Source organism: Chaetodon trifascialis, chromosome 21 (genome assembly GCF_039877785.1).
Source record: "Chaetodon trifascialis isolate fChaTrf1 chromosome 21, fChaTrf1.hap1, whole genome shotgun sequence".
NCBI lineage: Eukaryota > Metazoa > Chordata > Actinopteri > Chaetodontiformes > Chaetodontidae > Chaetodon > Chaetodon trifascialis.
This window is the reverse complement of record NC_092076.1, coordinates 19,482,624-19,509,497: the sequence shown is the minus strand read 5'-3', so window position 1 is coordinate 19,509,497 and position 26,874 is coordinate 19,482,624. Positions and strand designations below refer to the sequence as shown.

The following is a 26,874-nucleotide window of genomic DNA, read 5'->3' as shown; positions in this document are numbered from 1 at the left end:
CAAAGTCAATGCAAAGACGCGATGTGAAGCGTCATTTTGCCGGGCGACGCGATGGCCGTGATTGCGCGGCGCGATGAACGCGTTGGCCGAGAAAATCGCTCTCATCGCGTCGCCCCATTGCGCCATCGCTTCATCGCTCGAGTTGAAATTATTGAACTTTTGCGGCGGATTCGCGTGAAGACGCGCCGCGACAGCCTATCAGCGTTGAGATTGTCATCGACGTGCTGACGTACGGACGTGGTCGACGAGAAAATGAAATGGCGGAAGAAATGTTGTTGTTGGGCGGGCTTGTCGCGCGACGCGATGATGCCGCAAGGGGTTTTTGTACCAGCGTCAAAACTGGAGCGTCTGGCGCAACGCGATTTCATTTGAGGCGCGATTTGAGGCGTTTGGTGGGAACGTAGCCTAAGAGTTGAACTACTAGAAGGCAGCACTGCAGATGTTCAGGACAGCTACAAGTACCTTGGGATACCACAGGCAAATGGGAACCATGAGGAGGCTGCAAGGAAGTCAGCCACAGCCAAACAAAGGCAGGTCCTGAAGAGTCAGCTAAATGGAAAGAACAAGGTCCAGGCTATCAACACATATGGACTACCAGTCATCAGATACCCTGCTGGTATAATCAGCTGGCCAGAAGAGGAGAAAGAACCCACTGATATCAAGACAAGGAAGCTCCACACATGGAGCGTTTCATCCCAAGTCTAGCACCCTGAAAATGTACGCTAAGCGGACCAAGGGAGGCCAAGGACTGGTAAGCATCAGAGCTATAGGCCAGGAGGAAACAACTAAGATCCAGGAATACATTCTGAAGATGCGCTCCAAAGAGGTGCTACTAAGTGAATAGCTCAGGCAACAGCAGAAACCCGATAATGCAGATGAGGAGCACAGACCATAATGGAAGGACAAGCTCCTTCATGACATGTACCAAAGCCAGATAGAGGATGTGGCTGATATCAAGAAATCCTTCCAGTGGCTGGAAAAGGCTGGACTTAAAGATAGCTGCAGGCTGTGCAAAGGTGCCCCTCAGACAGTTCAGCACATAGTAGCAGCGTCTAATTAGCTGGCAGGAAAAGTGTACATGGAACACCATAACCTAGTGGCAGGCATAGTGTAAAGGAATATTTGCACTGAGTATGGACTGAAAGCCCCATGGTCAAAATGGGAGACACCTCCTAAAGTGGTGGAGAAAGACATAGCCAAGATCCCGTGGGACTTCCAGATCCAGACTGACAAGATGGTGGTGGTTAACCAACTAGACGTCATGTTGATAGACAAGCAATAGAAGGCAGTAGTGATAGATGTAATGATAATGAGCGACAACAAAATCAAGAAGAAGCAACGAGAGAAGCTCAAAAACTACCAAGGGCTGAAAGAGGAGCTAGAGAAGATGTAAAGGCAAGTAATGACAACAGTGGGGCCAGTGGTAATCGGAGCACTGGGGCAGTGCAAGAGAGAGAAATCTATTCAGGAATCAAAGAATCAATTCATGAATCAGAACAAAAAGAATCTTAAGTGAATTGATTTTTTTCCCCACCCCTAGTTTCCAAGTGTTACTGCATATGCAAGAAAAAAAACACTTACTGTACAGCCTTACTGTACAGGTCTCCAGAGTGAGCTGTCCGAAATCTGATAAATGTTATCTAGTGATGTCAGCATCAGTTGGGTCTGAAGACTACAAGCTTGAAAATAAAAAAAAATGTGAGTTTGTTTGGCTATGTTGCATCGTGGGTAATGTAGGCACCAAGTGTAGAGAAGGAAGAAGAATGAGTGGAATAAAAAGATGGTATCTACGGTTCTGCTGCATCAATTCTGATCTTTCTTTTAAACTGCCCATTGGAAGAATGACAACAGTATAAGAGCATAATGACACTGGAGTACTCTTTTAAGGGCCAGTATGAATAGAAGGAACAGAGCAATTACAGAAAACAATAACTGATTGAATGTATATATAGATACCTCACAAATGTATTAAGACAGACTTGAAAAATTATTAACCCATCCTATAAGCAAAAGTTTACTTTTATATTTGGTTCTCTGAGCAGTGTGCTGCCTGGTTACATATGAACCAGAGCTTGCAAAAAAGAAAAGGAAAACATTATAGGTGAAAAGTGGTGCAGAAAATATAAAATACTTGAGTACATGATGAGAATGTTCTGAGAAAATTTATAGTGCTTCCAGAGAACAAGAGAGCACCTGATGATTGAAGAGTAAGGTATTAAAATTGTGACCAGTGTATGAAAATATGGTGGGGCACTGCTACCTCCTTTAAATTACCTACTGATGGGCAGATGCTCACATTCCAAGACCTAACAGGGGAATCACTGAACTATGTGTTTTATTCACTGCATGTGGTTCAGTGTGATATTTTATTCTCAATGGCTATTTGGCCACCTGTGTTTTAAGGATATTGTGGTCTTTCATAGTCTGCACACAACAGTGGGTTCAGTCTTGGGTCAGTGTGCTGAGCTCCCATCATTAGGCTGATAGGCAGGCTGTGAAGGGATCTAATTGGTCGGTCAGTGAGTGTAAAATGTGTTGTATACACTTGAACAGAAGACCGCCTCATAAACTGTACAGTGAAAAGGTTTGTCAGAGTGACGAGCACCAGGACAGAGAACACAAAGGCTGCAAGTGGCTGGACGTGAACAGAATGTGACCTGGGCATCAGCATGTACAGTACAAATAATAATGTGCATTTGAGCCACACAAACACGTTCCAATTTATAGTAAGTGTATAGGGTAAGTCATTAGTGCTTCCAGTACAAACCACACACAAATACCACAAGGTGGCCGGCATGGTCTAATTGCCTTGGATTGGCTATGGGCCGTGACAGAGCTGCAGTGAGGGGGCCTTGTTGTGAACAAGGGCACACTGAGGGTCAATTGTCCTGCCAGTGAATGGCCTTTTCCTTTGGTACACAGTAATGAACAAGAAAGGGTCATTATTTTCCTGTCCAAAGTGAACCCCCCCACCACCACCACCACCACCACCACCACCTCTTTAGGCAGGCATGTAAATACAGCCAAACATGAAGTTCATGGGGTAAAAAGGAAGTTCAATCAAACCCAGATAGCAGTGGATGAGCTGAACAGTTTGCAGACTGGTTTGATAAGATGTTTGAGTACTGAGCTCTCTCTTTCTATCTAGGATGAAAAACACTTCTTTAAAATGAACAACAGAAAAATAGAGTTTTAGTATACTGTTTAGTAACACTTTCAATTACTTAAATGTAACTTAATACCAGGATACAAAGCATTTCCCCGTCGACATCATTTCACCTCAGACAACAGCCAGTATCAATGATGATAGGTTTGATTAGGACTTGAGGATGGAGCTAAATTTTAATATCTTTTTGATTAATATCTTTACATTTTCTGAACATATTTATTCAAGTAACCAGTAATGTACTGTTGTGATATTGTACTGTTACATCACAGCTGGGTGTGGTCAGGTGGTCCAATATACTTGCCACCACAACCAACAGAAATGTAGCATGGCAGTGTAGCACTGTAGCAGGTACATCAAAGTTTCACATGCTGGAGGAAAAAAGATGTTCCCTTGCTGGCAGAACAAGCCAGACTACTAGATTGGGTGAAGAATCTGGGAACCTTAGGAATTTAGAAATTCTTGTAAGTTGTTTTTAGTATTGCAGTTATACATCAGTCACATTGTGATGAAATGCTTTGTGAGATGGATACCTTTTAGAATCCAGCTGCTCCTTTAGTTTGCTGTACATTTCTAGCACTGCAAAGGAAGAGAAGACAAGAAAGAGGATCTGTAGCAGGGTTTGTGTTGGTTCAAACATTTCACTCACTTTTTCTCCTAAAGAACAAATTTCCAGTGCACACAAAGATCATAAACATGATCATGAAACATACTGGACTATTCAGATTACCAACTGTAAAATAGCGACCATGTTGCTACAGCATATGGAATCATAAGTGTTCTGCCAGTGCAATAAATAAAACTGCCCTAGTACTTCTCATACTCAGCTTCCAAAGCTTATATTAACTAATTTCTTTACTATTTTAAAACTTTAGCACACATTAACAGTGTACCAAAAAAATTACTTGAATAGTTTTTACCCAAAAGACATGATTATCGTCAAACCCAAAAATCTGAATTTAACTTCCACAGACTGACGAATATGAGCTAGTCAGAGAAATTGGAATTACAAGTCTTCTTTTGCTGTAAGAAGGATATGCGGGGCAGCAGTATCTTCTTTCCATTCATTCATAATATCTCTGCAATACCTAAGCTACAAGAGAAAGAACAGGAAGTACTATAAAAGCTTTCCTCAACATTTAAAGAATTACATAAGTTCTTATCATAAATACAAACTATATGTATCTATTTGTCTGGTATCTATTCATCTAGTTAGAAAGACTTGACTGAACATGTCCAAGATTTCTGCCAAGTATGTGTAGGTATACAATTCAATTCAATAGTCCTTTATTAGTCTCGCGACGGGAAATTCCAATTTACAGCAGCATTAAACATTGTCTTATATATATGACTATATATATATATATATGTATATATTATAATATACACTCCAGTGGCATCCATCCAGGTCACTTGGGTGACTAACACTTAATTATCTCTAGGATTACAGTAATTATCCCACTGACACACAAGCAGCAGTGGCACCTGGTATACAGAGCTGGAGCTTTTCCACAGTGGTGACCATGTTCCTCTGCTGAATCCGACAGCGAATCACCTCCTCCGTCTGAGCTGTCACCTGAGGGAAAGATCAGGCAATTGAAGGAGACAATGTGAAAGATCACTGTTAATGCAAATCTGTCTTTGCAGTTAATGAGCATGCATATGTTTTTGTCTTTTGCATATTCATGCATACACGCATACATGGACTTACCTCCCTGCCAGCTTCTTGTAGTCTGTAATTAGTGTCTGTCACTTGACCCTTTCAAAACAAAGACATCAGTTTAACTGTACAGCCTCAGCATCTCTCCTTTTTTCCTCTACTCATGATTCCTACAAATTTTTGTTTATTGTCAACAAATCTCACGTGTCTTATTCCTCTGTGCTATAGAGCCTAATTGTAGTCCAAAAACTATTAAAGACACATCAATGAGCCAGACTGTCGTACTGTAACATGTTTCTCCTTACCATGAACACACACACTGTAGTTTGTTTTGAGTCAATCCCACACACCATCCTGCTGCTCACTCAATAGATGTGTATTAATCTGCCACTGAAAATAGTCTCCAGCAGATGCACTATTTCCTCCTGTTTGCTAAACACTACAGTGACCAGCTGTTTACTGAAATGTAATAAAACCAGTATTATCTTTTAAAACTGCAGTTGTACCTGCTGCATAATGAAAACAAACCAGGACAAGGCACAGGTCCAAGGTTAGGCCTTGGAAGAAGGTCCAGTCAATCCTAGCTGATCCCAACTACTATGGTTGCTTCCGTCAGGCTGCAGGATCAACAGACTTACAAATTCATTTGTCTCATTTGACTCAATGTGCTAATTTGTTTGTGTTGTAACATATTTACTGTTTATTAATAAACAACTAATCAAATAATAAATAAATAATCCAACTTCAGCAGAATGTATGAACACCTTGGTATTGGTTCAGCCATACATGCTGTCACATGTCTATCCATCCCTCCTCTCCCTGTCTTCTCGCCCTCTTCATGCCCTCTCTTTTCCCTCTCTATCTCCCTCACTGCAGCTGCTCAGCCTTGTAATCAGCTCATTGTCCATGAAGGGGCAAGGACAAAAGCAGGCAAATTCAGATTAACCAGGCAGCGGGGACCTGAACCCATCGTCGGTGCACTGGGCCTTTCATGGGGTTTAATGGCTTGTGACAGGCTCTTTCTCACAGATTCAGTGACAAACTTCTCGATTCTGGATGAGGATTTTTGAACTCTCGGCTCTTGTCACACGGCTGAGAGCCATGACCCAATTGACCAGTCGGCTTTTTGATGACAATCCTTTCAACAGTGAAGCTTCCAAACAAGGGGGACCGACTACATAATAACTGCCTCTTTTATAATTCAGCTGGGGTGCAGAACCACAGCAAGAGTGCTTGAGACACACAACCAAGACTGTTATCTAAAACAACATAATGCTGCGCTGGTTAGCTACCAGTGAGTACAACCTGTGACCTTCCACTTATGAGACAGTGTTCTCATCAGCTATCTTGTCCCATTACAGAGAAAACCCTTTGTTTCTTTCAATGGGTTTGGATGAGAAGTGAAATGCGTTCAAGAATTTACAGCAGGAGCAATCACATTTGATTTAACCCTTCTGGATTTCCTCTGGATGACTGCTAATCCCCACAGAGCCCTGGTTAGCCCTGTTAGGGCCTGAAGTGCTAGTAGAGTTTGTAAACTCTAAAGATGAGCTAATTCAAATATAATTTGTGTAAAGGCCAAGGAGATGCATCCCCAGTCATTAGTTTGTAACACTGTCACTTGAAAGCAGATTAGCCAAAAGCAGGGTGCCCACTCCTTTCTACAGCTCACTTAGCAGGATTTTTCCAGGACATTTTAATGATGATATAGCTGGTATGACATCAAGTAGGGTGCCATACAGTAATACATTCCTCTGTGCAGAGGTCTGATTTAAAAGACTATACGTACATAACCTTGAGATGTTTTAATGTTCCTGTGCTTCTTGCCCTGTTTCAATATTGTCATTATATTAAAATTTTTAATTTTCTATAGTACTCCCTGATTGTATTATTATTGCATTTTCTTATGAACTATATTAACCATTGCTGCCAAAACACCAATTGCTTAACAGCCTGAACACCAGTAACTCAAATAGTAGTGTACAAATTTGCCTACTGATTAGTTTAGACTGAATTTTAAAGATCTAAATGTAGATTAGAGTCAAGTTTGCCTGGATTATTAACTGCAATTGACTCATATCAGTTTATCACACCATACTTTACTAATTAGTAATTTTACTAGCCCGTATACTTGTAATGTTAAGTATAGTCTTCAACAAAGCTAATCACACTCAGTCTGAGCAATCTGTTTCGTTTTGGGCACCTCAGACAGATAGCAGAGGAGTTGATTCTCAGCTAAGGGAAAATAGGAGAATGTTGAAAGAATTTTTCAGGACAGCACACGATTCCATGTGTTTTCCATAACTGAAAAAAATAGTCTGTTTTCCAGGTTGTTCAGGATGCATGGGAACCCTGCAATTTAGATGCTATGTTATGTCCCACCTGACCAGACATGATTATATGCACCTCTGGAAAACTGAAACTGCAGCCAACAGTGGCTACAGAGTTACCACGTAGACATGATTAAGTATGAGGGGGCAAGGCTCAGTCATTCACAAGCAAGGATGGGGTGAGGTCCACTGTTTTGGAAACAAAGTTCTTGCTCAGATTACCCAAAAACAGACATTATGTCACACAAAATACTGTATAATGATATGGTGATATAACATTATTTATACTTTGATCGAGGATATTTTGTATATCAACAAGCCCTATCTGACTAAGCTTGAAAAACACAACATTACCTTCACAAGTTTGGGAGGACAATGCTACAGTGCACTGAATAAGACAAGATGATAAACAGACCTGTTGACCATTGTAAGGGGCACACGCACACAGGCACACACAGCTACTAAAGCCACCCTTCCTACTAAAAATCCCTCTAAATGTGTCTGAACCATGATTTTATAGAATTTTCCAGAATCAATTTTTCGACAACTCTGCAGTGATGTAGTGAATTATTTCAGAAAAAATCCCAGTTGTCTCTCTAAAACATCCACCCCACCAGACAATACTACTACAGAAACCCATACTTTATTAGGTTCTCTTAACAATCTAGTTTGTTCATTGTATTGTGTGATTTGGCAACCAGTGTAAGTTGCAGATCAAACTGTCTTGCTGTTGGCCGCAGTCTCTCTTACCATCAGTTTCTCTGCATCAGCACGGACTTTGAGGAGCTCTGTGATGGCATCCACAAAGCCTTGGTGGTGGAAATTGCACATCTTCTCAATCTCACGGTCATGGTTCCTTATCCGGGCATCCAGCTTTTCCATGAAGCGTTTGTGGGCATTGGGCTGGTCATCGTAAATAGACCTGAGAGAGACAAATCCGTGAGGAAATGGAGGCAGGTTAGGGGTGACAGCACAACAGAGAACTCTCAGAACAACTGTTAGAATGAGGGGCTGAGAACGAAGCCAATGTGAAATGCTGAAAAACTGCACTTCCTTGAATGGCCACTTGAGGTTGGCTCCAAAAGTGAGTCAGTTCCCATAGACCCCATATTAACTTTAGAGCAGAAATAAACATGTTTACAGTCTCATACAAAAACCAGTTTTGGTCTCTACAGCTAATTTCCCCATTCACAACCTCTACAGACCTACAGGGTTGAAATCTCCCATTACAAGAACGACTGAGTTTTCCATGGAGGAAATTTGCTGAGCAGGCAAGTGCTGTACTTCTCGGATGGAGGCTTGTGGGGAATGAAGACCTTAACAAAGGTCAAATAAATTCCAATACAATTTTTGATTGCAGTGCTCTGTGCGACCTGCGTCATTATGTGTCCATACTGAACAACTATGCTGCAAAAAACCTGGTAGCAGGGAGGCCTAGATGGCCAGTTGTTAGCACATTATTGTAAAGAACCATGCTATGAATCACTACATGCCATCCAAAAACCACACACACATTTCACTCAGTTCTACGCTGGCCTGACTTCAACAGGCACAGATGGCCTGTGAGTATATGTGTGTATATGTGTGTGTGTGTGTGTGTGAGAGAGAGAGAGAGAGAGAGAGAGAGAGAGAGAGAGAGAGAGAGAGAGAGAGAGAGAGAGAGAGAGAGAGAGAGAGAGAGAGAGAGAGAAGACAGCTTAAGTGTGACTGTGTATCAATTGTGAGTCATTGTATGTTCATGAATATAAGCTATGCGTCCATAGACTGAGGGTCCACAGACTGTACGAAATGTGTGTATTTGTGTATACACCATTAACATGGACCTTGGCCAAAAACTAACATCCATATCCACTTATGGGACTACTGAGACACTCTAAGTGTCTCTCATACTGTTCATTCATGAATCATTTAAAAACAACATTAGCTTTTGAAGATGGACTATGACTGTCATTAACTGAATTTCAGAGTTTGAAGCTTGAAGTACCTGTTACACCCATAGATTATTGAATGGTGAATTAGTTTGATATCAGTCCAAGAAGTGCTTACAGTTTGTCCTTTTTTCCCCCCATTATGTTGATGATACAGCACAAACGGTGGAGGGGCAACGCAGTCATGGGTGAGATACAGGAGATGTCTTTAATAAACATGAACTAATAAGAATATTAGAATCATTGTAGGAAACCATAGTTCCCTGGTGACATTTTTGTTTCATTTTTGGGTGGCTTGATTGACTTAACTTAGTGTGGCAAATAGACAAGTATTTCTCATAAGATGAAACAACTTCCATTTTCATTTGTCATGTGCTTGTGGTTCACTGGTTCATGATTTTTCTTCCCTATAGATATTTCCCGAATGATTCAGCATTATTACTGATGCCTGTGCCTCTGTGATGTGAAAAAATCATATTCAAAGTCACAGAAAGTGAAAGTGTGTGTCTTGATCATAGTTCAGTTCTAAAATCCGACAGTAAGCCCTAGAGCAGAGAACTCCAGAGAAGCCAACAGACATAGGTTGCATTGTTTCACACTGTCCAGCGTTGGGCTGCTCCCTATTTCATTAGCCTTCCCTACTTTTGAGGTTAGGTCATTTTGAGAAAAGACTGTTTATAAAGTCTACATCCTGCCATATTGTTGCTGCTGCATTCCTGAGTGCAATGACACAGCTACAAAGAAAGTGGAGTGATTCAACTGGCAAAATGCAAGTTCACTTGGGTTCTTGACTTAAATCACTGACTTTTAGAGGGCAGCCCTGGTGGGGTTTTAGAGCAACTGTGGCTGAAAACGAAGATCCTGTCTATGTCTCCTGACTATGAGTGACCCCTTTCCCATTGTCACCTTGTTATCACATTATCATTCGATACATCGTAGTAATAAAAATATCAATAACAGGTTCTTTAAAATTAATGAATATCTGAGGAAAAAAACAATGACAACATAAAGGGCTCCATCTCCACCATGTGTGAAAATACTTTGCTGAAGAAAAGCAGGCCATGGCTGAACATAATTGCTGACCATTGCTGTGAAACATGGCTTGAACTATCGATTGAATTCACATTATTCCAGTGGCTCAAAAGGACTTTTTTTTTTTCATTGTATGAATATCTCAATATTTTGTAATGAAGTGCCATCTTTTAAATCACTTCTCACATCTTTTCAAAAAGCCTTTCAATAGCCTTTTACTTATTGCCAACATGTCATATCTGTTTTATTATTGTATTATACATCTGTATTATTGATGATTTGTCTCAGTCCTGATATGTCTTAATCCCGTTTTCATTTTGTAAAGCACTTTGTAACTGTTTTGAAAACTGCTGTGCAAATTAAGTTTATTATTATTATTATTATTATTATTATTATTATTATTATTATTATTATTATTAATGCAACCCTTTCTAGGAAAACTGGTCAAGTGGTCACACTGTGTAATAGTGATATTTACATCTATTTTTGAACATATTCTGTTTCTAATTGCACTGTCAGTTTTTGGCACATTCCAGAGCCACTACATATTTTAACTCTTCACTTAAAACCTGTTAGACAACATAGTAAAATATACATCTGTGCCCATCTTTTCCTTTCCCCATCTTCTTCTAAATATGTATGCATTTCTCCTGATTGTTGACAGCACCCTGCATTGTTCTTACACCACATGTTTATTGGAGCTATGCTACTTAATTCCAACACAATATTTTTAATTTTTGTTCTTATAGGTATATGCTAAAAGTTACTGTACAGTTTGTGTATGTTTTTTGTGTGTTTGCATCTGCTCCATAAAGCAGGTAGCTGGGACATAATGTGAGAAGCTCCAGAAAGTATAATGAAAACAAATGATGTAGTGTGTCAAAAACAGAATGTGAAAGTGCTAACAGCAGCTACTGTACATGTGTTTTCAACGGCTCATTGTACAGCTATAACACTAATTTAACAGCAAGGACAGAAATTTAAAACATGACATAGGTGGGTTAAGTTGGTTAAGCTTTATATGCGCCTGACATAGGCAGGGTTAGAGAATGATGAATGAGGATTCCAGACTGACAAAATCTATGAGCCCATCACCTACACTACCAATAATCCCCATTTCTTGGAGATGGAGTAAAAGCTCCATCTAGTGACGCTGAAGTGAAATGCTCATAAGTGTTCATATTTTTTTGAATTGAAAGAACAGTGTTGTTTTGTAATTTCTGAACATCTCTGACAGGCCTGCAGCTTACCGCACTGTCACTAACAACAAATGAGAAATATTTCTAGACATTTAGACACTATGATGAGTGGATAGTCACCTATTGGCTGCCTCTGGCAGCAATATTCTAACCAGAGCCACTGCAGGTTTATTCAAAACACACCTCCATCTAGTTGGGCAAACCCAACATGCTGATACAGCCCAAAGGGAGGAGAAGATGAAGGTTAGGACTGAAGTGAGATCATGACAGATGACCACCACCTTAGCTCCTAAAGCTTTGCCCACTGTATTTTTTGTAGTTTGAGTTGCAAACACAATATTACAGCAGCTAACAACATTCATTTAATCTTTTCTTTTCTCATGATACTTAACCTGTCATCATGAGAAAACACAAAGATAGTGATATTTTAATCTCAACATAATAGCATTCATTTAATACAACCATCCATATTAAGACCTATTTAGCATTTATTTCTTTATGGTGATTGGATTTGACCCAAAATCAAGATCCCTTTCAGACATTTTCAAGTAAAAACGCTTTGAACAAGTATTTGTGTCTGACATTGGCTTTATCAAAAAAACATTCAAATTCTTAATATTACATTTCGTCCTTTCCCAATTGAAAAATCCCGACTATGAATGTGCAAAGATTTTTCATTCAAAGAGTTTAACTTCTGGACACGAGATGTCTCCAACTTGGTTGAAGTCTATTCTGAGTGTATGTGCACTGGAGGCTTCAGGTTTCCACATCACACTAATTGTATATGAAACCATGACTGGTTTCTAAAATATTTGTGATTTCACAAAATCATGCTTGCAAGAAGTAGAAGTACATTAAATGATTCTGCAGCTATTATGAGAACTGCTTTGTCCCTTTTTTCAACAGAAACATCAAACATTCCAATTTCTATGATTATTGAGTGATTCTTTATGGATTTTGAACTGTTTGTTGGACACAACAAGCAATTTGAGGGCGTTTTTCACAATCTTCTGACATTTTGTAGACTAGATGCCTTAATGTAGAAAATAACTGACAGAGTAATTGATAATGAAAATGAAAATGTTGGCTGCAGCTGTGCAAGCGTTAAACTGATATTCAAGGTGAGCACAGAGAAACTTTCCCTCATCAGCTGAGGGATGTGAAACAAACTCTGTCCATCAAAAATCTAAGTTAAGGAACAATAAACAAAACACACTTTTAAGTGGAGAGGCAGTTTAATAACATAATTTTAATAAAACGCACCTAATATGATAGAATTTTAATCCACTGAGAGTCTTATTGTTTTTCTTACTTAGATCTAAACGCAGGCTAGACTGAGAATGACCCTGAACATGTCCACTATCAGTCCCACAGTCCAACGCCCACACAAGGAAACTGCCAAACTGTTCATGGGAAAAATTCAACCACTTGATGAGCCCACCTGTTAACCAACTTTATGATTATGACAGAACTGTGGTCGCAGGTGCTTGTAACGATTTTCACGAACACACCTCTGGGGAGGAGCTGGCCATTTTCATGTTTTACAATGAGCATATTCAACATGGGGCATCATCTTACAAAGAATTCTATGAATATGTACAAAACATATAATAATGAAATTGTGAAGTAATCCAATTTCTATTGTATAATACCTACAGTATAGGTGATTTCAATTTCATTATAGTTTTTCTTTCAAAAATGTTTTTATGATTACTGTATTTCATGGTCACTTTTCATCATGATCTCGATCAAGGCAGAGCCAATTATGTGAATCACGTAATTAATTGAATTTATAGTATAACTTTAAGATGTAATGGCATATTTAGTCTACATCTATGCCTAATTATTTACAATATGTAACAGAGAAAACCTTCGGTCACCATAAAATTCATCTTAACCTCCATTCTGATGAATTTACTTTCATCTATTAACCAAAAGAAGCCCAGTCCATGAAACCTATCAAGGGAAATGGAATAATCTACAAGGAATGACTGTTTTTGGCTCTTTACTTGAAGAATGACATAGTACAAGTTCAGATGTACAATATTAATCCAACAACACTAGCAGAACAACATCACATGACGCCACCAAGCCCTGTTGTCCAAACCAAGAATAAATTCCATTTGTAGAGACAGATTTTTCCATCTGTGCATACACTGATGATCTGTTATCAAGATACATGGATGCATGGCCTCACTAGAATTAACCAGAAAAATGACTAACATTTTATTTTGCAGCCTAAATGCGTTCTTTCATTTTATAGTACTATACTTCAACATCATCATCATCAATTAGTGGTTCCCTTTAAAACAAAAAATAAATTAAAAAAAAAAAAAAAAAATCAACAGCAATGTTTACTCAGGGTACATTTGAACTGATCCACTTCTTGCCTTGATCTGAGTACTAGTAATTTTACTTAGAATTTTTTTTTACATTTTAATAAAATATGATACATTCTGTATGACATGTATGTTATATACAATCTAAATGAATATGAAAATGATTAGTTTAGGTGAAAACATTACATACAGCCACTTTATATTAATAATATTCCTAAATTGAGTACTTCATATTGTGACAGTTTTCTGTGGGCATGTGAGGTAGGGAGGTTTTTTTTCTTTTAGGGCACCAGCAAGGTCTCTCTCCTGACATATAAGATGTTTGAATCAGTCAGTCAGTTAAGTTCTTACCTATTATTATTTCTCATATAACACGACACATTTCTTTTTCCCCACATCAACATACACAAAGGCAATACATTTGACCATGCACACCTTCACTCATGAAAATAACCTGAGCAACACCAAATCACAACAGCACAAAATATTGTAGTTAACACAAACACTGTATTTGTGGATCACAGCGTGGCAGTTAAGACAGTTCAATCCAATCAAGAAGAAAAAAAAAAAAAATATATATATATAAAGTCTTTTCCCAAACACAAAAACGGTGAAACCCTTCAGAACAAAGCAAAAAAATTCATAAAGAACAAAAGCGCCTCAGTCCGAGTGATAGGGGAAAAAAAAAAAAAAAAAAAAAAACGACTCGGTACCTGAGTGGTATTAGTCACTGTCAATCTTTGAGGTTTTCAAACCGCTCCAGAGGGGTGGGGTTGCTGAGAGCGAGATGCAGGGAAAAAAAGTGGAATGAGGAAATGAATGAACTGAGGGAATAAGTGTACTTGCTAACTTTTAATAATGGAGATGAATGAAGACATCAGATTACCTGACAGGTTATAGCAAAAGGGACGGTGGTAAGAAGAGGTGGCAGGAGTGGATGCCTGGATGAGGTCTGGGTCGCAACAGAGACGGTGCGGGAACGTGGCGGTACGAGAGGTGAGGATTAATGGCTCACCTTTTCTATACAGGAGTTCCAATGCTTTGTTCGCACTATCCGGCATCAAACTAACACTGGAGGTGGAGATTTTTTAAAAAGCGGCGCCATCCAGCCTCTGCGAATCGGTGCCGCACAGCGCACCAGGGGGTGGTTATGAGGGCATGGGCAGGCTGGCTGTCACAATATGTTTGGACACCTGAATTCTGCATTAGCAAACAAAGGAAAAGATGGTAACTTTGTAGCTGGACAAGTGACTTTGGTGCCTGGACACATGAGAGGTAAATGAACTTCCAAACGACAAGTGCCTCAGAAAGTTAATGTCGAGCCCTGATGGGGTTCTGTGACGTGTTCTACACATGACACAATGGCTGACATGGAACGCTTACTGCTTCACTTTATGAAGTAGGTGTGCATTTGTGCTTGTGGTACCGGATGGACCTAACAAGGCATGGACCATATCCTGCTTTGACCTTATCCCACAAGTGCTGGTTAAAGGGCAAAGCCTATATGAAATAGAATGCTAGTTACGTACTGTAACTCCAGATTCTGTGCTCTATTCTGGCCCCCACTGGCTCCATTTACTGCTAACATTTTATTTTTTTAGGAGCTTACTGTCCAGTTTGAATGCAAGTCATACATAAGATGAGAGCATAAGTGGGGCCCTCATCGCAGGTGGATGTGGATGACAGTTTTTTCAGTTCTGCATGGGTGTGAGAGGGATAAACCCACTAAAGACAGTCTTAGAGGACGGCATCTACACTCATACAATCTGGAGTTGCAATACATAAGTAACAATCCTATCTTTTACTGTCCAATTCCAGGGAATTCCAGGAATTACACCACGGTCAAAAGGCCAAAGCTGTGGTTGCTCCAGGGTGTGGCCGTAATGCCCCTTCTCCCACATGGCTAGTTTGGCATGGCCTGTTTTGAACTGGCTGCTGGGCCCCAAAAATAAAGTTGTGTTTCTTATCATGCTGGACGTCAAAAGTAGATTTCTTCCACTCCATAAAAATGAACAGCTGACCTGCTAGCTAACAATGCGATAACACAAGCAGCTAAATACTGTATAGTGTAAATAATAGATGTGCATTTTAAAGTTTACTATCATATTGCTGCATAATGTTAGCTAACTATGAACGCACAAAGAGTTTATAAATTGCTATGAGATATGACTTGCCACCTATCTGTATATGGCATTTAGTAACATTCAATTTCCTGTAGGGATATAATGATATATCGAATCTCATGAAGTTGAAATATGGCTCAATGCCATTGTGGGACTGTCATTCAATATACCTTTATTTGTCCCGCAAGGGGAAATTCCAAAAATACGAGGGGAGAGCACGTACGCAGTCCCCCACTACCACAAATTATGCAGTCGAGATTCCCACATTTGGGGAATTCGCACAGGTCAGCGCATCCCTAAGTGCAATGGATGCGCCTCGCCATGGGTGAACCACCTTGTTGTGATCATGGTATCTCCCCTGTCAGGTAAGTGCCATCTACCATGGCATTACATTGTTATTTACTACCTAACAAAATCCCCACATTTTGTCACCTCCACAGAAACACAAGATTAACACTTGATTACTGACAGTAGCTAAAAAAGTCACTGCACACTCAGAAGACAGCAGACAACTGCCAGTCAATATCCATCATCTATTACAGAGAACAAATACAGGAGACTACTGCCTGTCTTGGTCAGCTGACTGGCAAGTCTACAAGCAGTCCCCAGTCCAATCACAGCACGTCTTATTTCACAGTCACATGCAAGTTCAGATGTCATTGGGGAGGCAGGTAAAGCAACTGTCAATCATTGTGACAGAAGCACTGTATGTGATTGTAACGGTCTTGCATAGTGGCAAAAAAGTAAAGAGAAAAAAACAGGCGTGGAAGCGAATTCTGGCTGGCACGGACACAGTATGAACAACTTTTCGTCTCTTTCGTTGTGCCACCTAACAGCATCCCTCCTTCTCCTCCTCTTTGCCATGTTTTGTTATCTGACTGCACTCTGGAGAGCATGTGATTGGTCACTGCTTGGGGGTGTTGTGGTGCATCCCAGCGGCTGCATGACAGGTCATTTACCATGTCAAACTACTCGGGTATAGATGTCTGATTATCATTCCCAATCAGCAATAATGCTGGTATTTCATCGGCCACAACAAAATCGTCACAAAATCATCCTAGATTCGTGTAGTCTGATCCCGGCTTAAGAGCAATCAAAGTTTAATTTTACAGCTGCTTAAATTGTTGGTTGTGACAGACTCAAATCATCACTGTTGCAAAGCTGAATTTTATGCCACAGTCTATGGTTGCAAGTAACTGATTGTCACACTCACACATCATTTCTATTTAATTCCAGCACTTTTTATTTCAAAATCCATTTTCATTTCAAAACACCATTTTCCCCAATGACACATATCCTTTTTCTGTTCATCAAAACAAACAGGCCTAAAGCTCTTTTCATTCTGCCATGCTAACAAAACCACAGATCCAAAACAGATCCACATAAAGAGACTCTCCCTGCCGAAGATGTATGTGTGTGTGCATGTCTTGTGTAGGCCTGGGCAGTAAATCTATTCAAGAGAAACATAAAAAGCATTTGTCAAAAGATATTTTATCTGGAACTGTAGGTCATTGCTGATAAACATTCACGGAAATCTGCTAAAGACAGGTGCAGGGAGCTCCTGGGCTGACCTTAGAGTCATTTGAACACCCCGGTTGTTCTGTTATATATTTAATACAAAGACCATTGACAATATAGACACTGTTGATAAGTACATTTTCAGACTCCGAACATCATCCGGTATTGCTGAATGTCACAAATACACATAAAATTAAATGCATTCAATTCTTCAAGTAACTAATAAAAGCTGTGAAAAATAAATCACTGGACAAATTAACTAAATAGCCTGCTGTTTTAATACACAGTCTGATTACATGCATCTGCAGAATCACATACTATATAACTAAAACAGTATCATTTACCACCCAAAACATCTCCTTTTCAGAGGCTGATGTAGCAGTCTGAAATGTTGTTCTGTTCTTAATAGGAGGCATCTGGCATTCAGTGATGTTCTACCTCTGTCAGTAATGTTATCTGATGTTAATGGTTCTTGGAAGAAAGCAATTTATAGAGTAACATGGCCCTCAGTCCACAGTCTGACATGGCACCGCTGCTTCAACCAAGTATCGGGACAGTTTGTTGCATCATCATGATCTGTCACTCATGATCCAGTATATCACGAAAACAGGGCTACTTTTTAACACTTTGTACCTCAACAGGTGATGTCTGATAGTACAGACTTCTGTAGTTTCAGCTGGGAGATGTAATGCATTGCTACGTTTCGCAAGTGCTCAAACCATTTTGATTAGAATACACAAAATAAATTTGGCCACAGTGTAAATACCAACAATCCCCCAGTTCTCCAAGCTCTCAGTCGGGACACACTCCAGTCAGCTAACAGGGCCACTAGCTGCAGGGCTAACTGAGCTAACTAGCTAGCTAACAGCTACAGCCAAAGACAGCTACAGTAAAGTGTATAGTGAGCAGCTGTTAGTGGTGACTCTGGTGATATGCTGCCCCATACTTGTTTGGTTGTCAGTTCTTACACACTGTACCTTCAAGGGTTGATTTCAACCAAACCACAGTTGGTGTTGTTGGTTGGAAAGACAAAGCAAACAGGTTTTGGTGAGTGCGCTCATCTCACAAAGTTAGAACATTTTGTTTGATAGTAATTACACAAGCACAATTAGTTACACTTCATTTTCTTGTTTAATTAATTTTACTTGAGTAATCTTACAAATTGTTGAACAATTTTCTCAATATTTTGACTGCCCAGTTTCTTGTTCTACTTTGAGTCTATCTCCTTAAACCCCATTGTTCTGACAAACCATTATCATACAGCCAACAAACCCTGGCCATGAGACTTGACCTCAGTGGAGCTTTGTAGTGGAGACATTTTGTTAAACAAATCAGATGCTGCCTCGCTTTCACATGACTTGCAGGAGAGCTTGAAATCAGCATCATCACAGTCACTGCCTTTAACTTTCACAGCTGCAAAGACTGATTACTTTCACTGTTGATTAAAATATCATGTTTTTTAAATCTCATCTAAAGAATGTTCAAAATAAATGTAAATAATTGCTTGTTTGCTTCAACAGTCCAAATAAAACCCCAAGGTTTTCAATTTAGATAGAAAAGCAGCAAATCCTTATAATGGAAAGCTGGCACTGTCTAGTGTTTGGTGTTCCTGATAAATGACTGATTACCACAGAAGTCAATGAAATGAAGCTAAGAAACAAACCTGATGTAACGAATGGCACAGCACTTGCAAACTGAATAAGTGCACTTGCGTGCAACTAGGGATGGGAATTGATAGGAATTTAACGATTCCGCTTCCATTATCAATTTTGCTTATCGATCCGATTCCTTATCGATTCTCTTATCGGTTCTCATTGGATGAGGAAATAAAAGAGTACAAATGGGTTTGTTTGCGTTAACTGTCTTTTATATTTTCATCTCTGCAGAGAAAATATAACATATACAATATGCACAAATGATGTGTGACATAACCTCAGAACAAACCTAAAAAGTAGGTGAGCTACTTCTCTGATTAGGGAATGAATGAAGCAGAACTACACTGGTTAAAATAGCATCATGCAACTCTGACAGAATTCAAATTTCTGATTTTCATTTTAACAGATATGGCAGATAAAATGCAATGAATTAACCTACCGAAATTCAGAGGCATCTACAGTGTCAAAAAGGTGCAAACCTTTCACCACAAATCTAGTGACCGCTCTGTGACATTCCTTTATCCTCGTCTGGCGTTTGCTCTGCCGCTAGATTCACAAGCATCACTAAGTAGCGTATCAAACACGTGACATTCCTGCAAATAAATTGCATGCTGTGTGGACAAATGTTTTAGCATGTTGGAGGTATTTCCCCTCTTTGAAGAAATGGAAAGTTTGCATGTGTTGCAAGTGGCCCTGGTGTCATCTTTTTGCGTGAAATATAGCCATACTTTGGAGCGTTTCTGCCTCCACGCCATATCGGCTACGTTCTAAACCAAAAGAATGCAGCGTGCGTGATGTTATCGGGCATGTGCGAGACAGGTGGAATCGATAAGCAGAATCGTTAACCAGGCAGGCAAACAATTCCAAGGAATTGAGCTACCGGGAGCCGGTTCTCAAAAAGAACCGGCTGCAACCCAGTAATCATCGTCTTCATTAGGGCCCTGCGCAATTAAGTTACATTTTGTCAGATCCTCTTTTATTTTTTCCTATATTCTGTGTTTATTAGTATATATGTATATATTAGCACATTTTGTCACCAGGAAAATCTAATCAGGTGGTGTATGAATAAAATTTCAGCAAATATCAATGAATTTGAATTTTATCATGGATCATCTGCAGGACAGCCTCCATATCCAGCTTGAACACACTGGATAAGTGGGTCTGACAGAGGCTCCTCTCACGTTCGGGCCATGCCCCTCCATGTTTACGATGCTTGACCAGAAACGGACGTAGCTTTTTCGTTTTTCACAACAGAATATCTGACTCTACACATACAGCCACGGACTCTTTGAAATGACCGTGTGTGTGTGTGTGTGTGTGTGTGTGTGTGTGTGTGTGTGTGTGTGTGTGTGTGTGTGTGTGTGTGTGTGTGTGTGTGTGTGAGAGAGAGAGAGAGAGAGAGAGAGAGAGAGAGAGAGAGAGAGTGTGTATGAGACACCAAAGCATAGTAGGTTAGTTTTTTCATTTGTTTAGGAACAGTGAAAAAATGCTTATAATGGTAAGAAAAACATATTTTTTCATAAAATTGCATTCACATTTTGGCAATTTCCAAGATATTCTGCACATACCAGTTGATTCAGTTTTTATGATCAAATTCTGGGAATCTGTCTGTGTTTTCTGCATGGCAGAAATAAGAGGGCCTTACTTCATGTTGCCATATGAGGCTCCTCCTTCCTGTTATTAATAATTGAAAGCAGATGGTTGCTGACACAAATAGGCTACATATGTTCCTGCTTCATGCAGGGCAGGATGCTTACTTCAAGCAGTACAGTGGTCTTCGGGATACAAACAGTATGTGTCATCATTCTACCTTTCAAAATGTTTTTAATTGACAGAATCAGAGAGTATCTACCACCCAGCAATTTTCATATTGTCGCTAAGTTAGATTCAGTAAAAGTTTTTGTCCATTTTGCCAAATGCAATTACTAGTCTGTTAAGTCTTAAATGCTGTCGTATGTTGGGTGCCAGTAACCCACATAGATAAACAGATGAAATGAATATGACATTCTCACATTTTCAACGCAGCTGGTCAGTTACAACACTGTTGCACTTCCTTCCTCCTTCTGTGGCCTGGAAAGGAGCCAAATGTTGTGCTCTACACTGTACAAACTGCTTTAAAGTAATTCAGCTTTGGTTATAGTAGAGCTGCCACCTCAAAGTGCATGTTTCAAAATATCAGCTGCATCATTGTAGACAGAGCAGCGTGGACTCTAACAGTCCTGTCCCAAAATTGCCCAACTACAAAACTTAGTGCAATAGGAACAGAGACAGGCCAGTAGCTCACCTGGTAGAACGTGGACCATATGCTAATGTAGCGCGTACTCAGCCACGGCCCAGCCTGCATGTTCAACTGAATTTACAAACACGTATAAATACACATAATGTCTCAATTCATGACTGTAGGAGTAAAGAGTGCCTGTCTGAGAACGCGTTTTTTACCACACAATAATAATGTGACATTATCATTAGTTCTATTCTCTGAGCGTGAGAATGAAACAGTCATAAAAGCTGCGTGATGTTAGAGGATCAACTTAACTGTCAACAACTAAATAATGTCACCTTTATTCACAGGTTTCCCCAGATATGCTGAAAGCCAACCACGGGCTACAGGTATGTCTACGGAACAGGTGTGGGTGAGAGGAGGAGGCCTTCAGCAGAGGCTGAAGTCCGTTTGTGCACAGCTTGTCAAACTAATGTCATTCATTATGGCCTCGGAAGGAAGCTTGGTAGCTAACATAAGCGATGCAGTGTGCTGGAGAACGTTAGCTTGAGCAATTCAACATCCCGTTTCACCGCTGTCAAGCTCTTTGGCAACCACAAGAAAACCGCAGGGGGTCAAGATGACCTCTCAAATCATGGTGTAACGGAATGTCAGTAGCGTTACTTTTCAAATTTCTGATGAGCAATTAGCCGAAATTGTTAGCACCGATAGCTAATATTAGCGGCATTAATGATAATCTGTGGAGTCCCACAGCCACACCCACAAATGATGTTTACATTTTGACAGGTCACCAGCCGTCCATCAACACCCATAACTAGGAAAATCCCACATAGACGGAGTTTACCTACAGCTGCAGTCAACGGACATACACAGTGGTCAGTGTTTGGCCCGTTAGCTAACAAACCAGCTAGGCTCATGCTTCATTTCAATACCAAAATTGCTAATGTTAGCCTGCCGGTGGCTAGGGGAGCTAAGCTAGCTCTTGAACAAAAGGTCTGATCACGTAGGAGATGCAACCAAGCACATAGACATCATGATTGTCAAGGACTTTCTAAGAAAAGATGTATTCTTACCGAAGAGTGGGACCGACACAAGCCGTGTCGGTGCTCTCAATTTCCTGTAAAATCCGCTCGTGCTCCGTTATATACTCCAGGGTTTCATTCTCCGCCATGATTGTTGTGTGTATTGTGGCTATCACTGCAGCTACAGTGGAGCGTCTTACAGGTCAGTATGAGGGATGGCCTGTAGGGGGCGCACTGCAGCTCTAATGAATTCAATATCAGCAGCTTTGCTTCCACATTACAGGAAAGCTGGTCACTAGAACAAAATTAATATCCCCAAAACCGTCTCCCAAAAACACCGTGGCCGACAAGGAAAACCATGATGTTATCGGTGCCATAACACTGTCTGTTGCTTCCATTGCTTAAATCTCGAATTTACCTAGCAAGTAATATATTATAATTAAATTGATTATCATGTTTTCCATAATCACAAAGATTGTATTTGCATCTTTACTTAAAAGGGCAACAGTGATACTGCCTTGTCTTTCATGTTCAGTTCTAGAGTTTTTACGAAAATCTAATAATTACACATCATCGCCTGTGAATCAAAATATAGATTTAAAAGACAAGCTTCACCAAAACCATGCAGATTTGGCAGTGGTATTTCTTTCAAAAACCTGAATATTACCTTAAGGTGGTTCCCAGAGGCAGGTCCACAGATTCTAACTCTACAAAAATATTCCCAAAAGCCTTCTCCTCTTCTTTGTTCTCCTCTTCTCTTTGACTGGGAGGTTCAGGTAAAGCAGCATGGACCCTGTCACTGGCCATTTCTCTCTGAGGACTCTGAGGACTAAATATCTAAATATATGAAAGAGAAGGAAAGCAAGAACTCTCTCCCTCTGTGTGTGTGTGTGTGTGTGTGTGTGTGTGTGTGTGTGTGTGTGTGTGTGTGTGTGTGTGTGTGTGTGTGTGTGTGTGTGTGTGTGTGTGTGCGTGCACTGAATTCCAGGATACCTGCTATGGTCAGCAGAAAAAGAGTGAGCAACAGGAAAATAAGACCTTGTGATTCACCGGACTTTGACGCCAACAAAACTAACTTCAACTGTTCCCTCTGCATACATTTATCTCATCAACTGTTAACCCAGAGGTAACACTATGAAGAAGCCTGGTCCTTTTGGCTGTACTCACCACTGCAGATTCAAAACACAGGCAGCAGTCAAGTTAGATGTTCATTTTTGGTTCTTGGCAATGAATGTATGAATGAATGATAATCAAGAGAGTGAGGAAATTCAAACTGTCAAAAAGAAGTAGTTTAAATCATATATAAACCTCTGGTAACACACAACCTGTCTGAGGTCAAATGTTTGGATGTCAGCAGTGAATTAAACATAAAAAGAACACTGCAGTGTCACTGACAATGCCTCCTCTCACTTGAAACATACAGCACAGATCAGATTATATTTGACACAGACTTAACTGCGTGACCCAAGAGATCTGCAGCTGGATTAGGTGCAGAGAACAGAGTTTTAACTAAAACACATAAATGGAATGTACTGTATGATAAAATCACTTGCATCTCAGTCACTGTGGCTTTTAGAAGTTATTAAGGATCTCAGTTATTTTGCATCTTTGTATAGAGATAACTCTTCGTTGTGTATACCCAACTACTCTCTGAACTCTTTCAGCAATACATCTACATGATCTGCACTCAGCTCTGTTTTATGCTGGCAGTGATGAAAGAAACATTGAGTTCTTCAATCTTTAACAAAGTACAATTAACAATATTACCATGTAAAAATGTGAGTCCTGCATTCAAACTAAATCCAGAAATAGCATTTTCATTAGTGCACTTAAGTATTAAGAAAATACTTGAAGAAGAGGCTAAGATGTCCAAGGTCAAAAAACACCCATGTTCCACTTCAGCAGCCTTTGATAGACCATCTTTGTCGAGTCAAACTTTCCAAATCCACGCTCCCACTTTGTAATGCAGGCTTTATGAGTTATTTTGTCAGTATTGTATTTAGCAAAATACAGGACTCAAAATGCCATGATTAAGTGCAGCTACACTCAGGGAGGAGGAGACCGAGCCCAACCTGTCAGCCACGCCCTGCAGGGAGACACACCAACAACTGACAGACATGAGAGAGACAGACAGGGGACAGAGGGAGGGAAACATGAGAAACAAAGGGATAAAAGGAGGGGAAACTGCAGATCCGCACAGAGTTAACAAAGCTCCTCTACAGCCACAGAATACATAATACAATTGTTTTCACAGGCTGAGTAGATTAAAAAATGAACTTCATGTGTAAATTACAAGCAAATATATTCATTTTGAAAGTCCCTTTCAGAGAGATGTATTGTTGTATATATTATTAGATTATCATTTCAGAATGTTGGATGAATGAATGCAGCCTGTAGCTATTCTAAATGTTTGTTGTATGTATGTTGTTCTATGCCTCTCGCCCATTGTAGCTGGGATAGGCTCCAGCCCCCCGCAACCCCGAAAGGGATAGGCGGTATAGATAATGGATGGATGGATGTTGTTCTATGTAAAATCTAAATCCTCCAACTACAGCTGTCAGATATGTGCACTGGAGTCCATCCATCCAAATACATCTCTATCAAACCATCTTATCTGTACCCGCAGGTGGCTGGAGCCTAACCCAGCTCACACTGGGTACACCCAGACAGATCACTAGTCTCACACTGACACACAAAGACAGACGACCATTCGCGCATAGATGGCTATAAATTTGCATTAGACGACTTCACAGTTAGGGAAATAATAGTTAATTATGGAAATATTCAATCAAAAGCTGTTTAATAGGGGAAAATGGTGAAACTTGAGGGAAGAAAAGGGATCTGTCTTTCCCATCCTTCCTGTTCTGGAACCAAACCCATGACTGTTGCAACAGTGCTAACCAGAGTAAAAAATTCCTTTTTCCTCTGAAATGTAGCAGAGTGGACATATAAAGTAAAATACTACATACACATATAGTACACATCAGATCTGTATTTAAGTAGTACTATAGTACATTTTATTTTTCATATACAGAAGGTCTATACAAATATTTTAAAGTTTATTGTTGTATTGTGCTTCATGTTTGTGTTTGTCTGTGTGTGTGTTAGTATAATCAGTTTGAGACCTGGGTTTCCTCATATTCACCCAATATTTAGTCACTGTAAGGCATCATAAATAACATTTGACACATCTGTCAAATTATGGCAGTGTACAAGTGAGCCACTTGATGGGTGTGGATAAAAATAAATGGTTACATACACCACATTTTCTGAAACTGCATTGTGAGTAAGGCAGCAGGCCTTCACCAGCTTACACAACCACTTTCTATTTCCTGCTATTCTTCTCAAAATGGATTGGGCCATTAGGAGTGTGGATGTAGTAGTTGACAATAAGCTCTTTACAAAAGCCCTGACTATGAGTTTCCTTATTACTCCACCAAAAACAAGAAGTGGGTCCCACACACACACACACACACACACACACACACACACAGAGTCGTATTTCCATCACTTTTAGGGGCATTACATACTGTAGACTTACATTCATAACCTGACCACAACCACTATTTGTCTAACTCTAATCTTTACCCTAACCTTAACCTTAACTTAACCATACCCTAACCTTAACCTTTACCTAACCCTAAACTAATTACATTTAACCACAGTCTTCACTCAAAAATTTAATGATTTATGTTATGAATACATTCATTTTGTTCCTCTAAGGAAGGCAAGTCTCCACAATGTGACTGTGTTAATAGATTTATGTCCCCACAACAAGAGTAATACATGTCCACACACATTCACATGCATGCACGCACGCACGCACGCGCACACACACACACACACACACACACACACGCACACACACACGCACACACACCAGCACTATAGGAAATGTGTCAGAGTTGCAGGAACAGACACACAGATGGCTTGATGCTACACAATGGGGGAAAGAGAAGCAGGAATATATGTAAAGATATAAGATGACAGATGGGTGGAAAATACATATAAAGCTCCCCCTTCCCCTCTCTCTCTACTTGTTTAAGTTAGGGAAAGATTTCGATCTCTCATTGCTGAGCTCATCTGTCTTTCTTGTCCAACACATTTCATTGCACAACTGACCCTGTGTAAACCAACATAGGATCATAAAACCTACACTGAACATGTCTGTATCAAGATTTAAATTTCAGTGTGATGTGCTACACAGCCATCCACCGCCCCCACCTCCACACCATTGCTTTCCTCCTCACAACATGAAGGACACACCACTTCCTGCATTGGTGCTGAATGAAAATCATCAGGTGTTGAATTGACCTATATAGATGTAGTTTTAGGGAGAGTAAGATTCCTAATCTCTTAATTCTTCCTCTCACACATAGCTTGCACTGAGGACACTAACAATGGGCCATGTCCTGACCCAAAGTTATCTTCAAAATAGTGCAGACTAAAAACAAATATATTTGTCTGGATACAAAGAAATTCTGACTTCAGCAAAGCAGTTTTGAACATGTCAGTGTTCAAACAGTTGTGAAACAGCTTTATAGTTTTCAAAATCTTAATTTCAAGCATTAAGTTATTCAGAAACAGTACCAGAATTTCACCAAGAAGTTCTTATATCTTACTAAGAATATGAAGGATGAAAAGGTTTCAAACAAGTGAAATGCTCTCACATATAAACTGC

The 26,874-nt window shown here is 39.9% G+C and overlaps 1 protein-coding gene and 1 non-coding gene across 3 annotated transcripts in view; both read right to left on the bottom strand.

Moving 5' to 3' along the window:
- Nucleotides 1-22,372, bottom strand: part of exoc6 (exocyst complex component 6) — a 57,943-nt gene extending 35,571 nt beyond the window's left edge. Inside the window, exons 1-5 of one of the 2 annotated variants that reach the window (XM_070990090.1) lie at nt 22,245-22,372; nt 7,907-8,078; nt 4,878-4,925; nt 4,652-4,742; nt 3,700-3,745 (exon numbers count right to left, since the gene is read on the bottom strand). In XM_070990090.1, the coding sequence (XP_070846191.1) occupies nt 3,700-3,745; nt 4,652-4,742; nt 4,878-4,925; nt 7,907-8,078; nt 22,245-22,342 (455 nt within the window). In that variant the 5' untranslated portion in view covers nt 22,343-22,372. The remainder of the gene's footprint in view (nt 1-3,699; nt 3,746-4,651; nt 4,743-4,877; nt 4,926-7,906; nt 8,079-22,244) is intronic. The other variant, XM_070990091.1, reaches the window with a different exon arrangement.
- Nucleotides 15,984-16,150, bottom strand: LOC139350246 (U1 spliceosomal RNA). The gene has a single exon (XR_011603496.1). It is a non-coding gene; the product is annotated as a U1 spliceosomal RNA (small nuclear RNA).
- Nucleotides 22,373-26,874: the final 4,502 nt, after the last annotated feature.